Genomic DNA, 16,749 nt, shown 5'->3' on the forward strand with positions numbered 1-16,749 from the left:
TGAATATAAGTATCATTTTGTTACTAAGTCCTAATAAAGTGACGTATTATAAGTACCGGGTACATCCAGAAAATTAGCGAGATCGTGTGCATGCTGGCGTATTAATTACGGGAAGCACACGTACATGTAGTTAATCCCTTTAGTTAGGCCATTAATTTCCCTTAGCAACGAAACGCTACCAAAAGTCGTGGGCGATAATTTTAACGAAGCATCATGATGCCTGATTTCTCATAAAAAAAATATATGAATAACAATTTGAATTATGCCAAATGCAAGCAACGATCGATCGAGCGCACTAAAACAGAAAATTACATATATTACTAATTTCAATTAATCAACCAAAATATTAACATTATTTTACAAACAGAGTACATGCCTATTTCTGTCGTAGTACATGCGTATTTCTTTAAGTGCAGTTTTTAAAACACATCTTAATAGAAATCGTTACAGTAATAAGGAAACAATAATACTAGTTAACTGGCATGTGGCTTGTCTCGGGCTCCTGACAAGCCCGAGCCAAGGTGATATTTTATTGGTATTTTCTGCGGAGTGCTGTCAGAGATTCCTTCAGTATGAAAATTAATATTCCCACTGCCGCATATGAGTCCTACTTCGTAATAAAATCCAGCTATCTTCAGGTTTGCACGGTTATTGTGTGCCTCATAGCACGGTGCAATGCGGGTGCTCTCCGATGAGATGGCGCACTATCTGCGCAACATGGAAGTACGTAGAAGCCAAAAGTCAAAACTATGATCCCCATTATTATGCGCTTCATTGCCCTACATAAGTCGTACAGATATAAGTCGTACGTCGTACCTATATAAGTCATTGCCCTATATAAGTCCGTATAATGCTGGGCGAGTGTCTGTTAATCGTCTGGTTGTGACACTTGCAGAACCAACCGGCGGCCGTTGAGATCCTGGCCGAGCTCCTGGACTTCCCGGACATCCGTCTGGACCCTGCCGCTCCCCCAAGGCCTCCTCCAGGTACCCCATAAATAAATCAATCAACAGCCTAATCTTAACTAAGCGACGCCAGTTAGCTCAGACGTTTGACGTTAAAATCGATCTACCACAAGTTTCTTATTCCAGGAGACCGCCATGTCTCCGTCCAGCACCGCCTCCACCTCCACGCCCTCCTTATCCGCCTCCTGGACCTCCTGGACTACCTCCTGGAGCGCGGCTGCCTGTGCCGCGACGCCTGCCGTCTCTTAGTCCCCGGCGCTCGCATCTTCCGCGCCCTGGCGTTGAGCATTCACATGTACACACTGAGTACTTCCTGTGACCTTTAAATACCCGCTCCATTGCGATTTCTACACATATTTACGACGAACCTTACCTTCGACAGAAATGGAACACGATCGACTCATCCGCATCGCGTGCCTGGAGATGCATCTGGCAAAACTCAGTAAAGGTCTCCACGTTAGTGACTTCGCGCAACGCGCCTTCGTCGAGTACTTCGCCACGTTCGAGTTTGACCGCTTCGCCACCCTTCATGATCATATCTTTCAAGCGAATTGGCAACGTGATACGGTGGTTGTTAGTCCGGATTCGTTGAACGTCGCACAGCCGTTGCATCCCGAATTTGACCGGTTGATGTCGGTGGATAAAATGGAGGATAACCTGGCGCATTATCACGCAGCGTGCGGGGCATTAGCGCTGCAGCGCCAACTGCGCGGGGAGCTGTTAGATGAGGAGTTGGAGGAAGGGTGGCGAAAGGTCATCCGCGAGGATACGTCCTTGTTGAATTTGTCGCAGGATGTGGAATTAAGTGCGCTACAAGGAAATGCCGTTGTGCCGGTTGTAGTGGCGAAGAAAGGCGAGAAAGCCGGGAAGAAAGACAAGAAAACGGCTCCGGTACTGTATTGAAATGACTATCGGGTATCTAAATAAATTTCGGGAAATTTTTACATAGTTATTAAAATAAATATTAACTTATTGACCTTTCAACAATCTTCCAATGGTCAAATTACTAAATACTAAAAAGAAAGAAACTGAAAAAATTAAATAGCTAAATATTAATAATTATTAACTTACCACAACAAAACCAAACGAAATAATTAAAATAAACCAATAAAATAAATTCAAACAATAAAGAACTAAAATATCCAAGCAAAATATTTTGGTTGAATTACTGGTAATAAATTTTTTTTAAATAGTTTCAAAGCAGTTTAATTCTCAATATTCTTTGAGTTAATTCTTCTAGTAATTTTTGTTGTGATACTAACTATTTTCCAAGTACATATTATTCCGTCGCTCGAAAAGCGAATATGCGTTTTGCCAAAAATTTCGTTGGTTGTTTTTGATATTTCCTTAAAGGAACGGCATCAATTTCAACGCGATCTTCCAAGTACAAGTTTTAATATATTTTGGTGACATAAATCGCAGAATTTGTATTTGACAGGACACGCCCATAACTGTCCCCCCGTTCCGTCAGTTAATCGTTCCGCTAGTCCGCAATGAAACCCACAGCCACGCCCTCTCTTTACTACAGTCCACCGGCGCTTTCAGCAGTCGCATGAATTTCCTCAACGGTGTGTTGCGCGAAGACTGCACCCTAGCGGCGCTACAGCACCAGCCCAACCCCCTGCAGGCGGCGGTCCAGGCGGCGGAGGAGGCCGAACGGGAGCGGCTGCGCGCCATCCAGCCAATGCCGGTGTATGCGTCGCTGCTGGCGGCGGCGGCGGAACCGGCGTCGAAAGCGGATGTTAAAGAAAAATCCAAGAATAAATAAGAACTTTTTACTAATTAACGGGCGGCGCTAGCGACTGATGCTGCGACACAGAGGAACGCCGGCCGGCGCCTTTGGGCGGCTGATGTTGCATACGCTGCCATTTGCGCTGGTCATCGCGGCGGATTTCCCGCACTTCTACACGATCCCGCACGCCTGTAAATTTAAAAAAGATATAAATAATCTGAAAAACAAACGTAAATAAAATAATATTGAAAATAACAGAAGATACATAAAATTTATTGATGATAAATTAGCGAATTAAATAATAATTAATTAAGTGGTTCTGAAATTATAAAGTACATTAGGAAACTGCGTAAATCATTATTTGGAACATCCACCTTACATATTATAATGCAACGTTACATACATGCTACATACGTATATGTAATTTGAAGAATAAAATTAATAAGAAATATACCGCGAGTGGCTGCATTCATCGTGGTGACGGCTTCCTTAGCCACTTCCTCGAAGGCCGTGGTGCTGGGACAGACCAGATCGTGCAGGGACGTCTGTTCGATGTAGAATTTGGGCCGCTTGTTGGGTGCACTCAGATTATCCTTCGCCAGGAAATTCTTATCCAACAAACCTACAGCAAACACAAAGGTCATTCGTAAAGGTCACGCAGAAGATTTCACAACTTGCCGCACAACACTTTAGGATTAAGAGCTTTAAAGGCCATCTTAAAGTGGCACGAAATGGCAGAAATTACTAACCTATAGCTAAAAGGTCACCTTAAGATAGTAGTGGATAATGAGACATTTTAACGGTAAAGGTCACTTTAATATTTTTTTGTTGTTATGGATTAATGGCAGAGTCAAAGACAGAATTTGCTAATAAAAAAATTAGGTCGAAACGGTCAAACAGCAAAGAAAAATGTATACCTTTCTGGCGCTCGTCGAGTTTGACGGCGAGATAGTCCTGGACGAAGACATAAGGATCCGGCGGCCTAGCAGCAAAGAGCTCGTGGCTGAGATGCTGCAGGAGCGCCTGGAAGCCCGGCGGGACGTGGAAGAGGCTGGCCGGGCGCTGGTGGGGATCGCGGACGGCGCAGACGGCGGCCGAGAGCGCGGAGGGAGACCTGGAGGTAGTTGCGGATGCGCGCGCTGCCATGCCCGTCGAGGAAGACCCCCGCGCCCCCGGTGGTTGCAGGTTCGGCGGTAATAGGATCGCTGCGCCACTGGCACTGGCTCCCAGTGCCACGGATGCAGGTTGGCTCGTCTGCGAGACGCGACTCCCGCTCGGCCGAGGGGCGCTCATGTTCCGCACAGTTCTGCAACATCGGAAAGCGAATTATAACGGCGCGGATCAGGAACCTAGGATCTTTTCAGTACGACCCAGAGAAGGTTCGCCAACTGAAATCTGATCGACAATTTTACAGGAACGCGATGAAGACCGAAAGGTCACCTTGACAACTGATACACAAATCCTGCGATTCGCCTTGGATGTGGCCGTATTGCGCTCGTTTCGCTCGGCAGAGTTGATTTCTTGCACTAAACTGGAAATTTTCAAAAGGAGCTAACGGTCACCATAATAACTTCTAAAAATACAGCGTTTCGACTGGGTTTTTTCTGTTTGGCGCTCGCTTCGCTCGGTGGAGCCAGTGCTGTACGTCCATTTCGAAATTCTCGATAAGAAGGTAAAGGTCACACTTTTCACATTGGATTACGAATTTTTGCGTTCGTTTCGCTCGATAGAGCAATTGTTTTCGTCCGTGTCTTAAGCAGAGCTAAAGGTTACGCGTTTCGCGTTGGATTTTGCATTGCTGCGCTTACATGTTTTTCGTCGGTTTCGAAACCGAGCTAAAGGTCACCGTAAAAGCTTCCCGAGTTCACGAAATTTTGTCTTGGATTTTGCGGTATTTTAGCAATTGCTTCGCTCGGCGGAAAAGGATAAAATGAGTAGGCAGTTGGTTTTGCCGATTTGTCGCATCGTTACCGGTGTGAAAGCGGCTGCAACAGTCACGCACAACTGGACAATTCCGTTCCACCTGAACGGTCCGCATTGGCCTTGTTTAGCGGCTCGTGCGTGCGTGAATGTATATACTGGCGCTGCTGCTGACAAGGCCACGCATTCCACTGGTCAGTGCCGGCAAAAAGCCCCCTGCGCGGCGCTGAATGCGCGTTAGTCTTCTTGTTTACCGGCTGTGGCGTGCTGCTGGCAGGTCGGTTATACGGGCGACATGCAAAATGACTGTACAGTATGGACAGCTGACACTGCAGAGCACAACGCAGTGCCAGTGCGTGCGATGCTTAATTACACACCGGTCTCATTATGGCTTGATGATGATGTGATCGATTTCTGCGGTCTGATTTCCTGCTATGCGGAAATTGTTAACAGCGGAAAATGGTGCCGGCCTTCTGGAAATATCGCAGGTAATGCCCCTCACCCGCTGCAAATACAGCTTTCCATTTTTCGAAAAATCATAAGTCTTTTTAATTAATTTTCGAATTTTTTAAAAATTTATTTGCTGTATAAATTACTGTAGCCATACATTATTAGCATATTTATTTTGTATCGAATTTTTGGTTCATCGGGTCTGCATCTAATTTTCTTTAGTTGTGATTTTATGTTAGCCAGCAATTCCTGATTTTCTGCAGTTTAACATTCACTAGGAAGGATTAAACTGGAATTTATTAATTAAATAATTAATTATGACTCGTAAGTCAGTTTTCTGTAATTACACTTTCTTATTTCAGCTAGATTTAATTAAATCCCGTTCAATTGGATTAATTTTATTTCGATATTTATTTATTTCGATTTATTTCTAATATAAGTTTTTTTTAATGTAGAAAGCCTCCATGGTGGCGCTAACGATCGCGGCCTTCTGCACCAGCCACCTGCTGGTCCGCAGCCAGGGTCCCGACGACGATGGCGGCCCGGACGGTCCCTATCCCGACGGCCCCGGCGGTGGGCCCATAGCCATGCCCTTTAACGAGTTTATCGGAGCGGTTCTGCCCGCCGACGACGGCAACCCGCCCTACGACGCTATGGATATGACGGCCGCCGGGTCCATGTCACCACCGGGATATAATAACGGCTACGACAGCAAGGTCTTCGGAAAATTCCCCAACCGGCTAAACATTTATGGATTATACGATTACCGGCAACCGGGATTTTATAATCGGCCTTATGCGGGACTATACGCCAAGTATGGAATGTACAGAAAAAAATGTAAAAAAAAAAGATTGTAAAAAAATTTATATATTTAAAGGAAAAAAATTTAGTATATAATTTTATATTAGAAAATAAATTTTTTAACTATTAAATACTGAGGTAAGCTAAGTGTAGTGAACGCATTGCCTACTACGCGTTAACAAAGGATATTACTGAACAAAGGATATTACTGTCCTTGATCAAAACTGGTTTCCACGTACCAGTTATTAAGAAGTAGAATTATCAGAAACTTAGCACCGATGACCGCTCTCCGGTTATTGGTGGTGCTACTAACTATTTTGTTTCAGGTAAAACGAACCGATCAGCTATAATTACATGTATAATGCTGTTTCCTGATTAAAGCAAGTTTACTGAAGCTACGAACAGCGCCTAATCATACAATGTAAAAATATACACACAAACCAGGCTTCAAAATAAATGCACAAGAATTATTTTTCAAGGAATTAACTGTAGACCACAAGAGCATCTGAGGCGAAGCCGAAGATGACTCTTGTAATTTTATATTAGAAAATAAATTTTTTAACTATTAAATACTGAGGTAAGCTAAGTGTAGTGAACGCATTGCCTACTACGCGTTAATTTGTGTTTTTATGTCAAACTGGGTTAATTAATTACTGTGAATTATGTTTATGAATTGTGAGATTATTGATACGAGCTTCTTAATAGGACGAATAATTATCCGCCGCGACCGATGAACTACAGACCGGCCAGTTATCGCCAACCCGATCGCCAATATCCGGGCAGGCCTTATGGAAAGCCCGGGGGAAATTATCCCATGCAGTTACGTGCCGCACGATTTATTACCAAGCACTGCTTTAATAATATTGCACGTGCAAGTATTTCCGGGCGGTTGTATCGCTTAAACGCTATTTTAAGCAAATTAATTAATTCGACGAAAAATGAGAGAGCATTTTAGTTTAAAATAAATCGGTGTCCACGCTGCCACACAGGCACTGATATCCATTTATAAGCGGCTTTAAATTAAGTAGGGATAATCCAATCAAAAAATTTATTTATAAAAATAATGCTGCATTTATTTTATTGTTCTGCCGTTGCGGTTTTCAGTTGAAGCCTTAACAACTTGAAAGAATTTAATTACTTTTTCTTGAAGTACTTATTTATATTGATAATTTGTATAAATTCAGTATTCGGTATTTTCCTGTTTTTCTATTTAATCTTCGTCTTATTTCGATCCTGTTTTATATCTTGTTTCGCGGTTCGTCGTCTGTCTTCATTAGATGAAATTTTATTGATAAATACTTCCATAACAATTTTACTAATTTTTTTTATTTTTCTACAGAAAAAGTCTGCCGATAACATTCGACCGAAGCGACGGCCCGCGCAACAATTACCCGAATTACCGGCCGCCGGCGCCGCGCTACACCCGCAACGACGAATATCACCGACCACCGCCGCCGCCCGCGTACGGTCCGGCGCTGCGGCAGCCCAAAGACTACGACACCCGCCCGGCATACGGTGGCTCCGCCTACTCCCCGGATTTCTACCGGCTGGCCGAAGAGCCGCCCGCCTCCGGGCCGCCGCCCGGCTACCTGCACATGCTGGAGCAGCGGCGGCGCACGCATAATCTCCTGCTTCTCTATTTGCTCACGCACCACCGATAAAATAATAATAAAAATCGTGCAAAAAAGCGCAAGCGGTGCACATAGAAATTCAACGCCGGTTTTGACCGGAAGTGTTTGCGGTGTCATCACAAATTGAATAAAAATGTAAAAAGAGCGAAAGCATGCGAGGATCGTCGGTTAGCGGCGCGAATCGGCCGATGAGGACGACGTGGTGGACCAGCCGCGGGCGCGCCGTTTCAGGGGGCGCCACCGGCGACGGAGCTGCCGGACGGGCTGCGGGAGGATGCCGACGGGGAGACGCTGCTGCTGCTGCTGCCGGCGCGCTGCTTCCGGATCGGCACCGGCTTCTTCCTTGAGCTGCAATTATTTACATTTACATATGATTTTTTTTATTTAAAATGAATAATTAATTCGCCTCTACCGTAATTTATTTACATATTTATTTTTTTCTGCTGACCTTTTATGCTTTTCAAAATCCGGACGAAAAACAACTTCATTAAATTTTCTTGTAAACAAAACAACATTCACAATTAAATTACACTTATGTAAATTTATTATTATAATAAATTTATTTTTAGACACGGATGCGCTTTATTAATTTAAAATTGGAAATAGAAAAAGTTATCATTTTGTTTCAAGCAAATAAATAAGTTTCAATTAAACTAAAACTTATGCGTCTTGATGGACATTGACGTACTAGTTTAATTTAATTTTTCATCTTATGTTTAGTTGCAATTTTTCTCTAAGTTGAGTTAAAAATAAGTTCCAGAAGTGTTTTGGTACCTGGTTATTCGTCGACGGTTGCGAAAATCCGGGCTGGACTCGCCCGAGTGGCTGCGGCCGCGTTTGGACCGCTGACCGGAGCGCTGCTGCTCGCTGCTGGTGCTGGAATGCCGCTGGGATGAGGACGGGCGGAGCGGCGAGGCCGCCTCGCTGCTGGGACTGCGGCTCATCGAGGCTGACCTTTCGCGCTGTCGCGACACTTCGCTATCACTAAAAAATACATTAGCATTACGGCGGTTGCTGGGAAATGCATTTCAAAATGCCAGTCTTACGCGTCATCGTCGCTGTTCCAACGTGACCTTTGCTGCTCCCCATCATCTTTTCCTTTTCTATAGTACAGTAAAAAATTATTTATTTTATTAATTTATTTATTAGGTTAACATTTCAGCAAAAATTATACAAAACTGTTCAATAAAAACTGAAAGTGCCGAAATGAAATAATCATTTATATTAATAAAAACTGCGAAATGCCCCAGTTAAAATGCGTCGTTGTTAAATTAATTTCCGGCAGCGCGAAATTATTAGAATTATAAATAAATACCCAAAAGCAATTTTCGCAGACAGAAATATAATTATTTCATATAAAAATGCTATATAAAAATTGGTGTCGATTTATCTGTAACAATTAATAAAAAATGGACATGAAAGTTATATAAATAAGGATAAAAATCTAATTGGCTTATTCCTGAAAGAAGCGCTGAATGTACCTGTTAGCGGGATGAAATCCACTGGGTATGACATCCGGTAGTCGTCCCGCGCGTCTCCTACACACAACAGCATACAGCGATATATGAGATAATATTATAAGAAGCGGGTGAAATTGGATTAGCCGCAGCGGAAATTGCAATGACTACGGGAATAAAAGGCAAATGGCAACACGCCGTAACACGATATCGATCCTGAGCAGGCTATATACGGGTAATATTTGTCTAGCTGCCGGGGCCATGTCTATATACGCACGGGGGCGTTGCGGCATTATAGACCGTTGGCAGTGCTTGTCGATGGATTGTGCTAGATGGGGCTATGAATAATCGAGTGTTTACACGGCGCCAACACCGCCGCTATAAGAGCGGCACAGGACGCGGCACAATGCGCCGGGATAACAGGTAAATAATTTATATTGGGACGCCCACAGCGAATAATTGGGATATTAATAATGCTCGGCTGAGTATGTGTGTCACACGCGGCCGGAGAAAATTCAGGACGTTTGTATGACGAGTAAAAAATTAATTGCTTCGTTTTAACGCATACTGCGCTAACCAGCGTTTCTCTGTTCGAACCTGGTGCTGGCAATTTTTGTACAATGTTTGTTGATTTTATTATTCAGTTTTTTAACTGTGGACCGACTGCTTAGTTAAAGGTCACGCATAAATTACCTGTATATTAAAGCTTTAGTGATATATAGGTAATATTCGTGACCTTTAATTTGTTAAAACTACTATCGTATATTATTTTTTTATGTTATTTTATTTGCAGTTTTAATATTGTTTTTATAAAATTTACCGGCGCGTGCTGGAGTTGCTGGTGGAGTTGGAGGAGGAGCTGGAGGTGGAGCTGGAGGAGTGCGAGGAGGAGGAGGAGCTGCGCGAGGGATGCCGGCGTTTGGTGCCGGCCGGCGGCGGCGGTGCGGCGGCCGCATTAGCGGCATCCACAGCGGCGGCCGCCGCAGCCGCGGCGCTGAAGAGCGGATGCAGGACGGCGGCGGAGCTGGAGCTGGGCCCCGGTGCGGAGCCGGGACGGGAGTCGGGTTCGGATCGGCGCATATTGAAGCTAATTCTGTATAACATGAAACATACAGTATACAGCGCAGTCACGGCGAAATAACGATCGATGATTAAGTAATTAACTTTTACATCATTATATTATCCCGTTACGCAAACAGGGAATTCGAACCACAGAGCGTGCAGTAATTTTACTATCAAGTTTTATTGCTTTAGGTACTTATTTAAATCTGACATTCAGGGCAGGGCAGTAAAATGGCAGGGCAGTAATACACAGGGCAGGGCAGGGCAGTAAAATATACAGGGCAGTAAAATGGTTTTCTAATCCTTTTTGATAAGCCGACCGGACTCGCATTGCAAGCATACACTTGCCTATTAAATGAAACAAATTGTCTCAGTTAACATGAGACGGCACGTAAATTTTGTTCGTAGGATATTTATATTTTTCATTAAGAAAATATATTTAAAATATTGCTGAATTAACAGAATTTTATTTTCCAACGTACCGTCCAAAAGCAGTGGATATGGCGGCCTGACGAGCTGTCGTCATGGCCGTCCGTCGTCGTCTCCTTTTGCACGGAAGACCGGCAAACTGACGTCTACAATGCAGAATAAATATTATCAACGTCCGCTGGTCAAAATCTTCTCGAGCTTTTTCACCGAATTACGATATTTACATCACAAGCGTTTTAGCGGTATTTGGTCGCAAAACTTAATACCCAAAATTAGTACAGCTAAATTCCGCCGCCAGTGTATTTATTTATAGAATAAAAATGTACCGAATCACAGTGCTGCAGAAATGAAGGTAATTAACCGGGTAGCATGGTAGCCTGTTTGTCAGGACATCCGGTGCACTGTACACATACGGTACCGTAGCCTGGGCTTTCCCGGCGCATTTCCTCAGGGAAGCCTTAACTATAGCAATCGGCCTACTGAACCGCATCAATACACACACTCATATCTCCTGTATGCAGCCCCTAAAGTGCTCCATGATTTATGAGAAATCAATGGGCAGAATATACGCGCAGCCAGTTAGTGCTCGCGTGGCCACAATGGGCAATTTCTTCAGCAATTTGTCTAAAGGGGAAACACAGCTCCGACCGCGCATACGTCAAAACAGACCTAGATTTTCTGCTAAAGTCCATCCCCAGCATCGCAAGCAGTCCAATATATGCAAATGGAAAATTAATTGAATCACCGTGGGGTGGATATGCAGTGCGGGGCTACTGCCGGTCAGTGGGACGGCCGTATCGACCCATTTTCCGCTCAACCGCACACGGGAGGCGTGTCCAATACAAGATTCAAAAAGAGAACGCCTACGATGACCTTTAGATGGCCCTAACGGGCGGCCACAAAATTCCGTAAAGGTCAGGATTAATTAAGCCGTTATTTAACGGTAAACTGCCCACATTAAAGGTCACCAATAATAAAATTTTATATATAAAAGAATTTATATTAAACGGCCGATATATATAAAAATCATATAAATGTACTGATATATTAGAAATTATATAAAGCGAACAGCACTTAATTATGTAAAAATGATATATAGTGCGCGATACATGTATACGAAAAGTTCTTCAAATCGTCCGGTATGAAAAGATTATATAGGACGGGCGATATATAAAAAAACATATGAACATCCGATATATAAAGAAATTATATAAACCGGCCGATATATATAATGTCTGATGCGCGCACGAAAAAAATATCAAGCGGTCGATATATAAAAAAATTATATAACACGGCCGGTGTATAAAATTTCAACACGACGCCGCCAGTTGATTATCGGGATTAATCTGGCGGCTGAGTGATTACGGCTGCGCCCCGATTATAATCTCCGTTAGCTGTGTTGACGGTCTAAGAGCTCCCCGAGCGCCCGGCCAACACGCTCATCCCGTATCCTCGTATCCGCCAAGAGATCAAGCGGGGGAATAACGCGCCTGGCAGCGGCGCAACGCTTAGCCCATACACGCCGTAACGGGCATTGATCCGTTTATCTACACTGCACACTGTCTCTTACATATCTCGGGATTTATATATATGTATGCGGCTGGCCATTTGCCTGATTGCCTAGGTTGCCTCGTCAAGTCAATCGCCGCGGCTGGATGCGCCATCCGCCCGGGCTCAGCCGGGATTTACTTAATTTGTTCCTCGCACAACGAGGCGCAGCATTACTTGCTCCTTTGATAATTGTCCCGTTTTCCGGGAGCGCGCGTGTACAAGCAGCTGAATTGCGCCGTGAAGGGGGATGTTTTCCGGGATGGACATTCAGTTAGAGTGGACAGTGTGTGCTCAAGTACACCGCCGGTTAAAAAGACGGCCGGTCGTTGTTTAATTAAACCGGCAAAGAAAATCCCTGTAATTGTGCCTTGTTTTGAAAGTTATCACGCGTACCGCTATTTATTGTACCGTTTCTTCGAAAAATACCGGTCTGATGGGTGGTTAAAGTTAACGGCGGACAAAAGCTGCTGACATCAGCGGAACACATGATCCAGAAAACTCTTACAATAACGAGCAATTACGGAGTATATTACGTAAAACCTGTGCACGTAATTGCTGGTAAAAATCGAGGCAAAGTTGTTTCCAATTCAGTTAAGTGTTTATTAAGCCGTTAGGTCATGTGACCACCGTTAGCCATGTTTTCTTAATACAAAGCACGCCACTTACCCGATTTAAACGATGAGACTTCCTTCGCCGCCAGCGAATCACGAGATATCCCAATAAAACGGTAAAACGGCGGAAAAAGACGGATTTAGAAGCGATTTAAATCCTTGCTGATTTTTCTACCTTATTCTTGTGTTATCCACGCACAGCACTATCAGCACAAAACTGTCTTTCTTACCAAACGGGTTGCTCAATCGTATAATAAGGAATCCGGGAAGAAAGGAAGGATAACGTGGTACGCTATATCCATATAACGGATATATATGGCAGCGTTAAGAAACACTGAAACACTGCGCCGGAATCCCGTTGCAAGCAGACGAACGGTGATTCTGTCAGTGCAGGGAGAGAGGAAGAGGAACAGCTGGCTAGTGTAGGGGAGAACGCGTACATCCAGATTGCCGGCGCGGCGGAAGAGGGAGGGGCACAATCTGGACGGCATCGCGCAGCCGGCCGTTACTGTATATGGTGTAGATATGCGCCGGCACGGAGCGATCGATAAAGTAGCGCGCGCTGGTCGCTGCTATCGATCGGCTGCGCATGTAAATAACCATTACGCTGTGCCATGTTTACTAGTGTCGGTACGTTAACGGGAACAAGGGATGCGGTTAACAGAACGCTAACCACAACGGGCGGCAGCGCTTAGTCAAAATCCAGACAATTAACTGTACAGTATGCTGCCGTTAAAAATTGCCGGGAAGACACCATGGTAAAAGCGTTGATTATCCGTATACGAATTTCACAGAAAGGTCAACCTTGAAATTTTTTTAACAACTCGGGTTTACGCATAACTCATCGGCAGCTTATGAAGAACGTTATTTCCGCGTTGAAGATGCACTATTGGAGACTGCTCAATTAAAAAAGACGGCGATCAGACGGATGTTGTTGCTAAGAAACGTTCGACGTTAGACTGATTTACGACCGTCATTTTACAGGAAATTAAGGACACCTGCTGCTTCTATACAGAGTACAAGTTCGCAGTATTTTAAAATCAAAATTAAGTATTTATTATCATGAATTTTCTTTTTGGTGATGTCAGAACCTAATACACATTCACATACAAACGGATGACACAGCATCAGCGCTTGTAATTCAGGTTTTTAGCGGTTTTTGGGATTATGTCGACACGTTGGTTGGGTGTGGTCGCGCGGACTAATTAAGCCCGACATACTCGCGTGGACCGCGTTAAGGAATGGTCCTCCTGATTGACTTCCTCAACGAGGACACCCTGGACCTGATAATGCGCTGGCCCATCGCCCTGGCCCTGGACACCGTCCTCGGGCCCGCCTGGGACACCGCCACCGCCCCGACCCCGCCTCCGCCCAACACCACCGCCTCGGCCCTCGACCCCCGCTACTCCGGCGTTCCGGCGCAGCTCCTGGCCGAGATGACCGCCACCGTGATCTCCCTGGCTGGCCTCCTGCACAGCTACTGGTACAACCGCTTGACCTTATCCCTAGGTACAGTCCCGCCTCCTTCCCGCATCCCCACGCTCAACCATCCCGCCTTGCCGTTGCAGTGGCCGGCCTCCTCTGGATGCTCCTCAAATTCCTCCCCGCACGCAGCTGCTCCTCTTCGCCATCCTCCTGGAGAACACCGCCCTCTTCCTGGGGATGTTCCTGCTGGTGCTGCTGACGCCGGCGGTGGTGTGGAGCGCCGGGGTCTTCCTGTTTATCATCACGGAGGTCCTGCACGCGCAGTACATCAGCAACCTCCGGCATCTGCGCTTCTTCGAGCTAATGGGCGCGCCAGGATTGGCGGGGACCGGCGGGCGGACGTCCTTTATCGCGCGGAGCGGCTGGTTGACGGTATGGCCGACCCTGCCCTTTATCGCCGTGGTCTACCGCTCCCTGGAGGCGGCGGGACAAATTTCCACCGACACCGTGGACCGGCTCTCCCGAATCTACGTCTTGGGCGCCGTCTTCCTTTCCCTCCCGGCGTTGTACCACCTCCTGGACGCGGTCCGCTGGAGATTCGCCGCCGCCAGCCTGAACTTGGCGGCCCGCCAGCGCCCCGGGATCCGGGTGACGGTGGTGGGGTCGTACTACTTCTGCATCGACAACCTCAACTGGCCGTCGCTCGGCGAGGAAAAGGTCAACCGCGCCTACGCCCTCGTCTGGATCTCCAAGCTCCTCTGGGCCACCGGGAGCGTCGGCCTCCGCGACGGACCGCGGGCGGCGTTGTCGGCCCTCCCGGCGTCGGTGGTGGCGGTCTCCCTCTCGTCGTATGTCAGCGTCTTCGGGCTGTGCTGGATCTTCGCGTACGCCTACAGCGCCGTGTTCACGCGCTGGCTGCACTCCCTGGATGTTGTCCTGACGCCGGGTCAAGCGCAGATGCAGGAGATGCAGAAGTATGACCTTTCCGGACACCTCCTGGTGTTTATCTTCCAGAGCCGGATCCTGGCGGCGCTGCCGGTGAAGGGCGACTGGACGCCGTTGCTGCGGCTCATCGGGTTTTTGGTGTTGTTCCGACTGCCGAAATTGGTAGAGTACACGAGGAATTTTACCAATGTCCAGTCCTTGGACGCCACCGGCACCTGGCGGTAATTAATCGTTAACTTAGAAAACGTAAATGCAATACCAAAATAAAAATTCAAATATAAAAATAAATTTATAAAGAAACTGCATATAAAACATTTTGGAAAAAATAAAATGTTTTTCGTATTTGTTTAGTGCGATATTAAATAATAGTTATATTAAAAAAAATAAAATAAAATACGAAAATAAAATTTCTCATTTGCGAAAATAATAAAATAAAAATATCCATTTTCAAAACGATGTCTAAGTTATTTGTTTAAGGATTTTATAGGAATTTTTATAAGGCTAATTTTGTACAGATTATTTTATATTTCACTATTTTTTTAAATGATTAAATTTTTACGGTATAGGGTAGTTAGTAAGAAAACGCGTGTGTACACTTTGTTTTATTTGGATGGGTTTTGCCTATTAAAGAATTAAAATTGCAGATCCACCAATACCTTATAATTTATATTAAGTTTCGAATTTATATGTTTGGCATATTGTTTTTTTAATTAGGTACTACCTGCAAGCGGTCTTCCAGGGCACCATCGCCCCGCTGGGCCTGGGCGTGGCCCTCTTCACCCGCAGCTGGCGCGCGCCCCTCCACCTCCGCCGCCTCGCCTCCCTCGTCTGGGAACAGACCCTCCCCATCCAGTTCGCCGTCGAATTCGAACTCTGGCTCCACACGGAGGTGGTCCTCCTCCTCGGCGACCTCCTCCTGGAAGCCGCCACCGCCCTCCTCAGCCTCCCGGGCTACGCCGCCCACCTCTACTCCACCGCCTCCCCGCACTTCTGGCACCGCTACCTCGCCACCCTCGACACCGGCCTCAAAATCTGGACCCAGACCGTCCGCGAGCTCCTGACCATCTTCGTCCACTTCCTCATCATGTCCTACATGTTCGAGCGCCTGTGGCACACCTCCAAGAACGGCGGTCCCCTGGACTCGGGGGTGGTGGAGGCCGTGACCTTTCTGGTGTACTTCAGCCGGTACGCCGACGCCACGGTGCGCTTCTCGCACGTGACGCAGGCTGGGTTGGATAGCGATGTCGTCTGTTCGTACCGGTGTGTTATACGGGAGTTGGCGGCCCCCGCGGAAGGGCGGTTCCGGGAGTGGGAGGATGTGTGCGCCATCTGTCAGGGGAAGGAGGAGGATCGGCTGCAGTTGTGTGAGTTGCCGTGTGCGCATTTCTTTCATCGGGGGTGCATGGAGGAGTGGCTGAAGGTGCGGATGGTGTGCCCCATGTGTATGCGCCGGGTGTGGCTGGCCCAGGGGCGCGTGCAGATGGACAATGTGGAGATGGCGCTTAATGCCGAATTGCCGTAGTGTTAATCAGCGTCACCTTGATGGCAGCCTATATAGGCGTTATTTTTTACGTTCTTATTGGAGGCATAATTTTTCTTATTATTTCTTTGTGTGATTGCGGTGTTAACGATGAAAGGTCACAGCAGCCGGTTGTGGAGCTTGGATTTTACGTACTGCCTGCATAGAGCAGTCGCAATCCGGCATAAACAAAACATAATTCTGGCGACAGAAGAGCATTCTGGTCCACTATGCCAAGTGCAGTTACTGCT

General features: G+C 46.1%; 5 protein-coding genes across 6 annotated transcripts; 3 read left to right on the top strand and 2 right to left on the bottom strand.

The window, feature by feature from the left end:
* Positions 1-362: 362 nt before the first annotated feature.
* LOC129587905 (uncharacterized) lies at positions 363-3,098 on the top strand. Its single transcript, XM_055481856.1, has 5 exons — positions 363-723; positions 896-986; positions 1,092-1,271; positions 1,348-1,856; positions 2,404-3,098. Exons 1-5 carry the CDS (start codon positions 676-678, stop codon positions 2,731-2,733), a joined length of 1,158 nt encoding a protein of 385 aa, XP_055337831.1. The 5' UTR covers positions 363-675; the 3' UTR covers positions 2,734-3,098.
* LOC129587908 (uncharacterized) lies at positions 2,343-4,132 on the bottom strand. The gene is made up of 3 exons (XM_055481860.1): positions 3,615-4,132; positions 3,152-3,319; positions 2,343-2,886 (listed from the first exon to the last, which is right to left on the bottom strand). Exons 1-3 carry the CDS (start codon positions 3,988-3,990, stop codon positions 2,744-2,746), a joined length of 687 nt encoding a protein of 228 aa, XP_055337835.1. The 5' UTR covers positions 3,991-4,132; the 3' UTR covers positions 2,343-2,743.
* LOC129587906 (uncharacterized) lies at positions 3,565-7,930 on the top strand. The gene is made up of 4 exons (XM_055481857.1): positions 3,565-5,105; positions 5,523-5,881; positions 6,574-6,687; positions 7,208-7,930. The coding sequence occupies exons 1-4, from the start codon at positions 5,052-5,054 to the stop codon at positions 7,527-7,529; spliced, it is 849 nt and encodes a 282-aa protein (XP_055337832.1). The 5' UTR covers positions 3,565-5,051; the 3' UTR covers positions 7,530-7,930.
* LOC129587907 (uncharacterized protein DDB_G0271670-like) lies at positions 7,155-13,464 on the bottom strand. Of its 2 annotated transcripts, none has more exons than XM_055481859.1 (7): positions 12,665-13,464; positions 10,501-10,593; positions 9,777-10,049; positions 8,981-9,037; positions 8,546-8,602; positions 8,274-8,483; positions 7,155-7,847 (listed from the first exon to the last, which is right to left on the bottom strand). In XM_055481859.1, exons 2-7 carry the CDS (start codon positions 10,542-10,544, stop codon positions 7,727-7,729), a joined length of 762 nt encoding a protein of 253 aa, XP_055337834.1. In that variant the 5' UTR covers positions 10,545-10,593; positions 12,665-13,464; the 3' UTR covers positions 7,155-7,726. The 2 variants fall into 2 exon arrangements, with proteins under 2 accessions (XP_055337834.1, XP_055337833.1); XM_055481858.1 differs by lacking the exon at positions 12,665-13,464 and adding an exon at positions 11,117-11,340.
* Positions 13,465-13,993: 529 nt separating this feature from the next.
* Positions 13,994-16,703, top strand: LOC129587904 (uncharacterized). Its single transcript, XM_055481855.1, has 3 exons — positions 13,994-14,118; positions 14,178-15,200; positions 15,694-16,703. The coding sequence occupies exons 2-3, from the start codon at positions 14,272-14,274 to the stop codon at positions 16,499-16,501; spliced, it is 1,737 nt and encodes a 578-aa protein (XP_055337830.1). The 5' UTR covers positions 13,994-14,118; positions 14,178-14,271; the 3' UTR covers positions 16,502-16,703.
* The last annotated feature ends 46 nt before the right edge of the window (positions 16,704-16,749 follow it).

Source organism: Paramacrobiotus metropolitanus, unplaced genomic scaffold (genome assembly GCF_019649055.1).
Source record: "Paramacrobiotus metropolitanus isolate TYO unplaced genomic scaffold, Prichtersi_v1.0 Parri_scaffold0000027, whole genome shotgun sequence".
Lineage (NCBI taxonomy): Eukaryota > Metazoa > Tardigrada > Eutardigrada > Parachela > Macrobiotidae > Paramacrobiotus > Paramacrobiotus metropolitanus.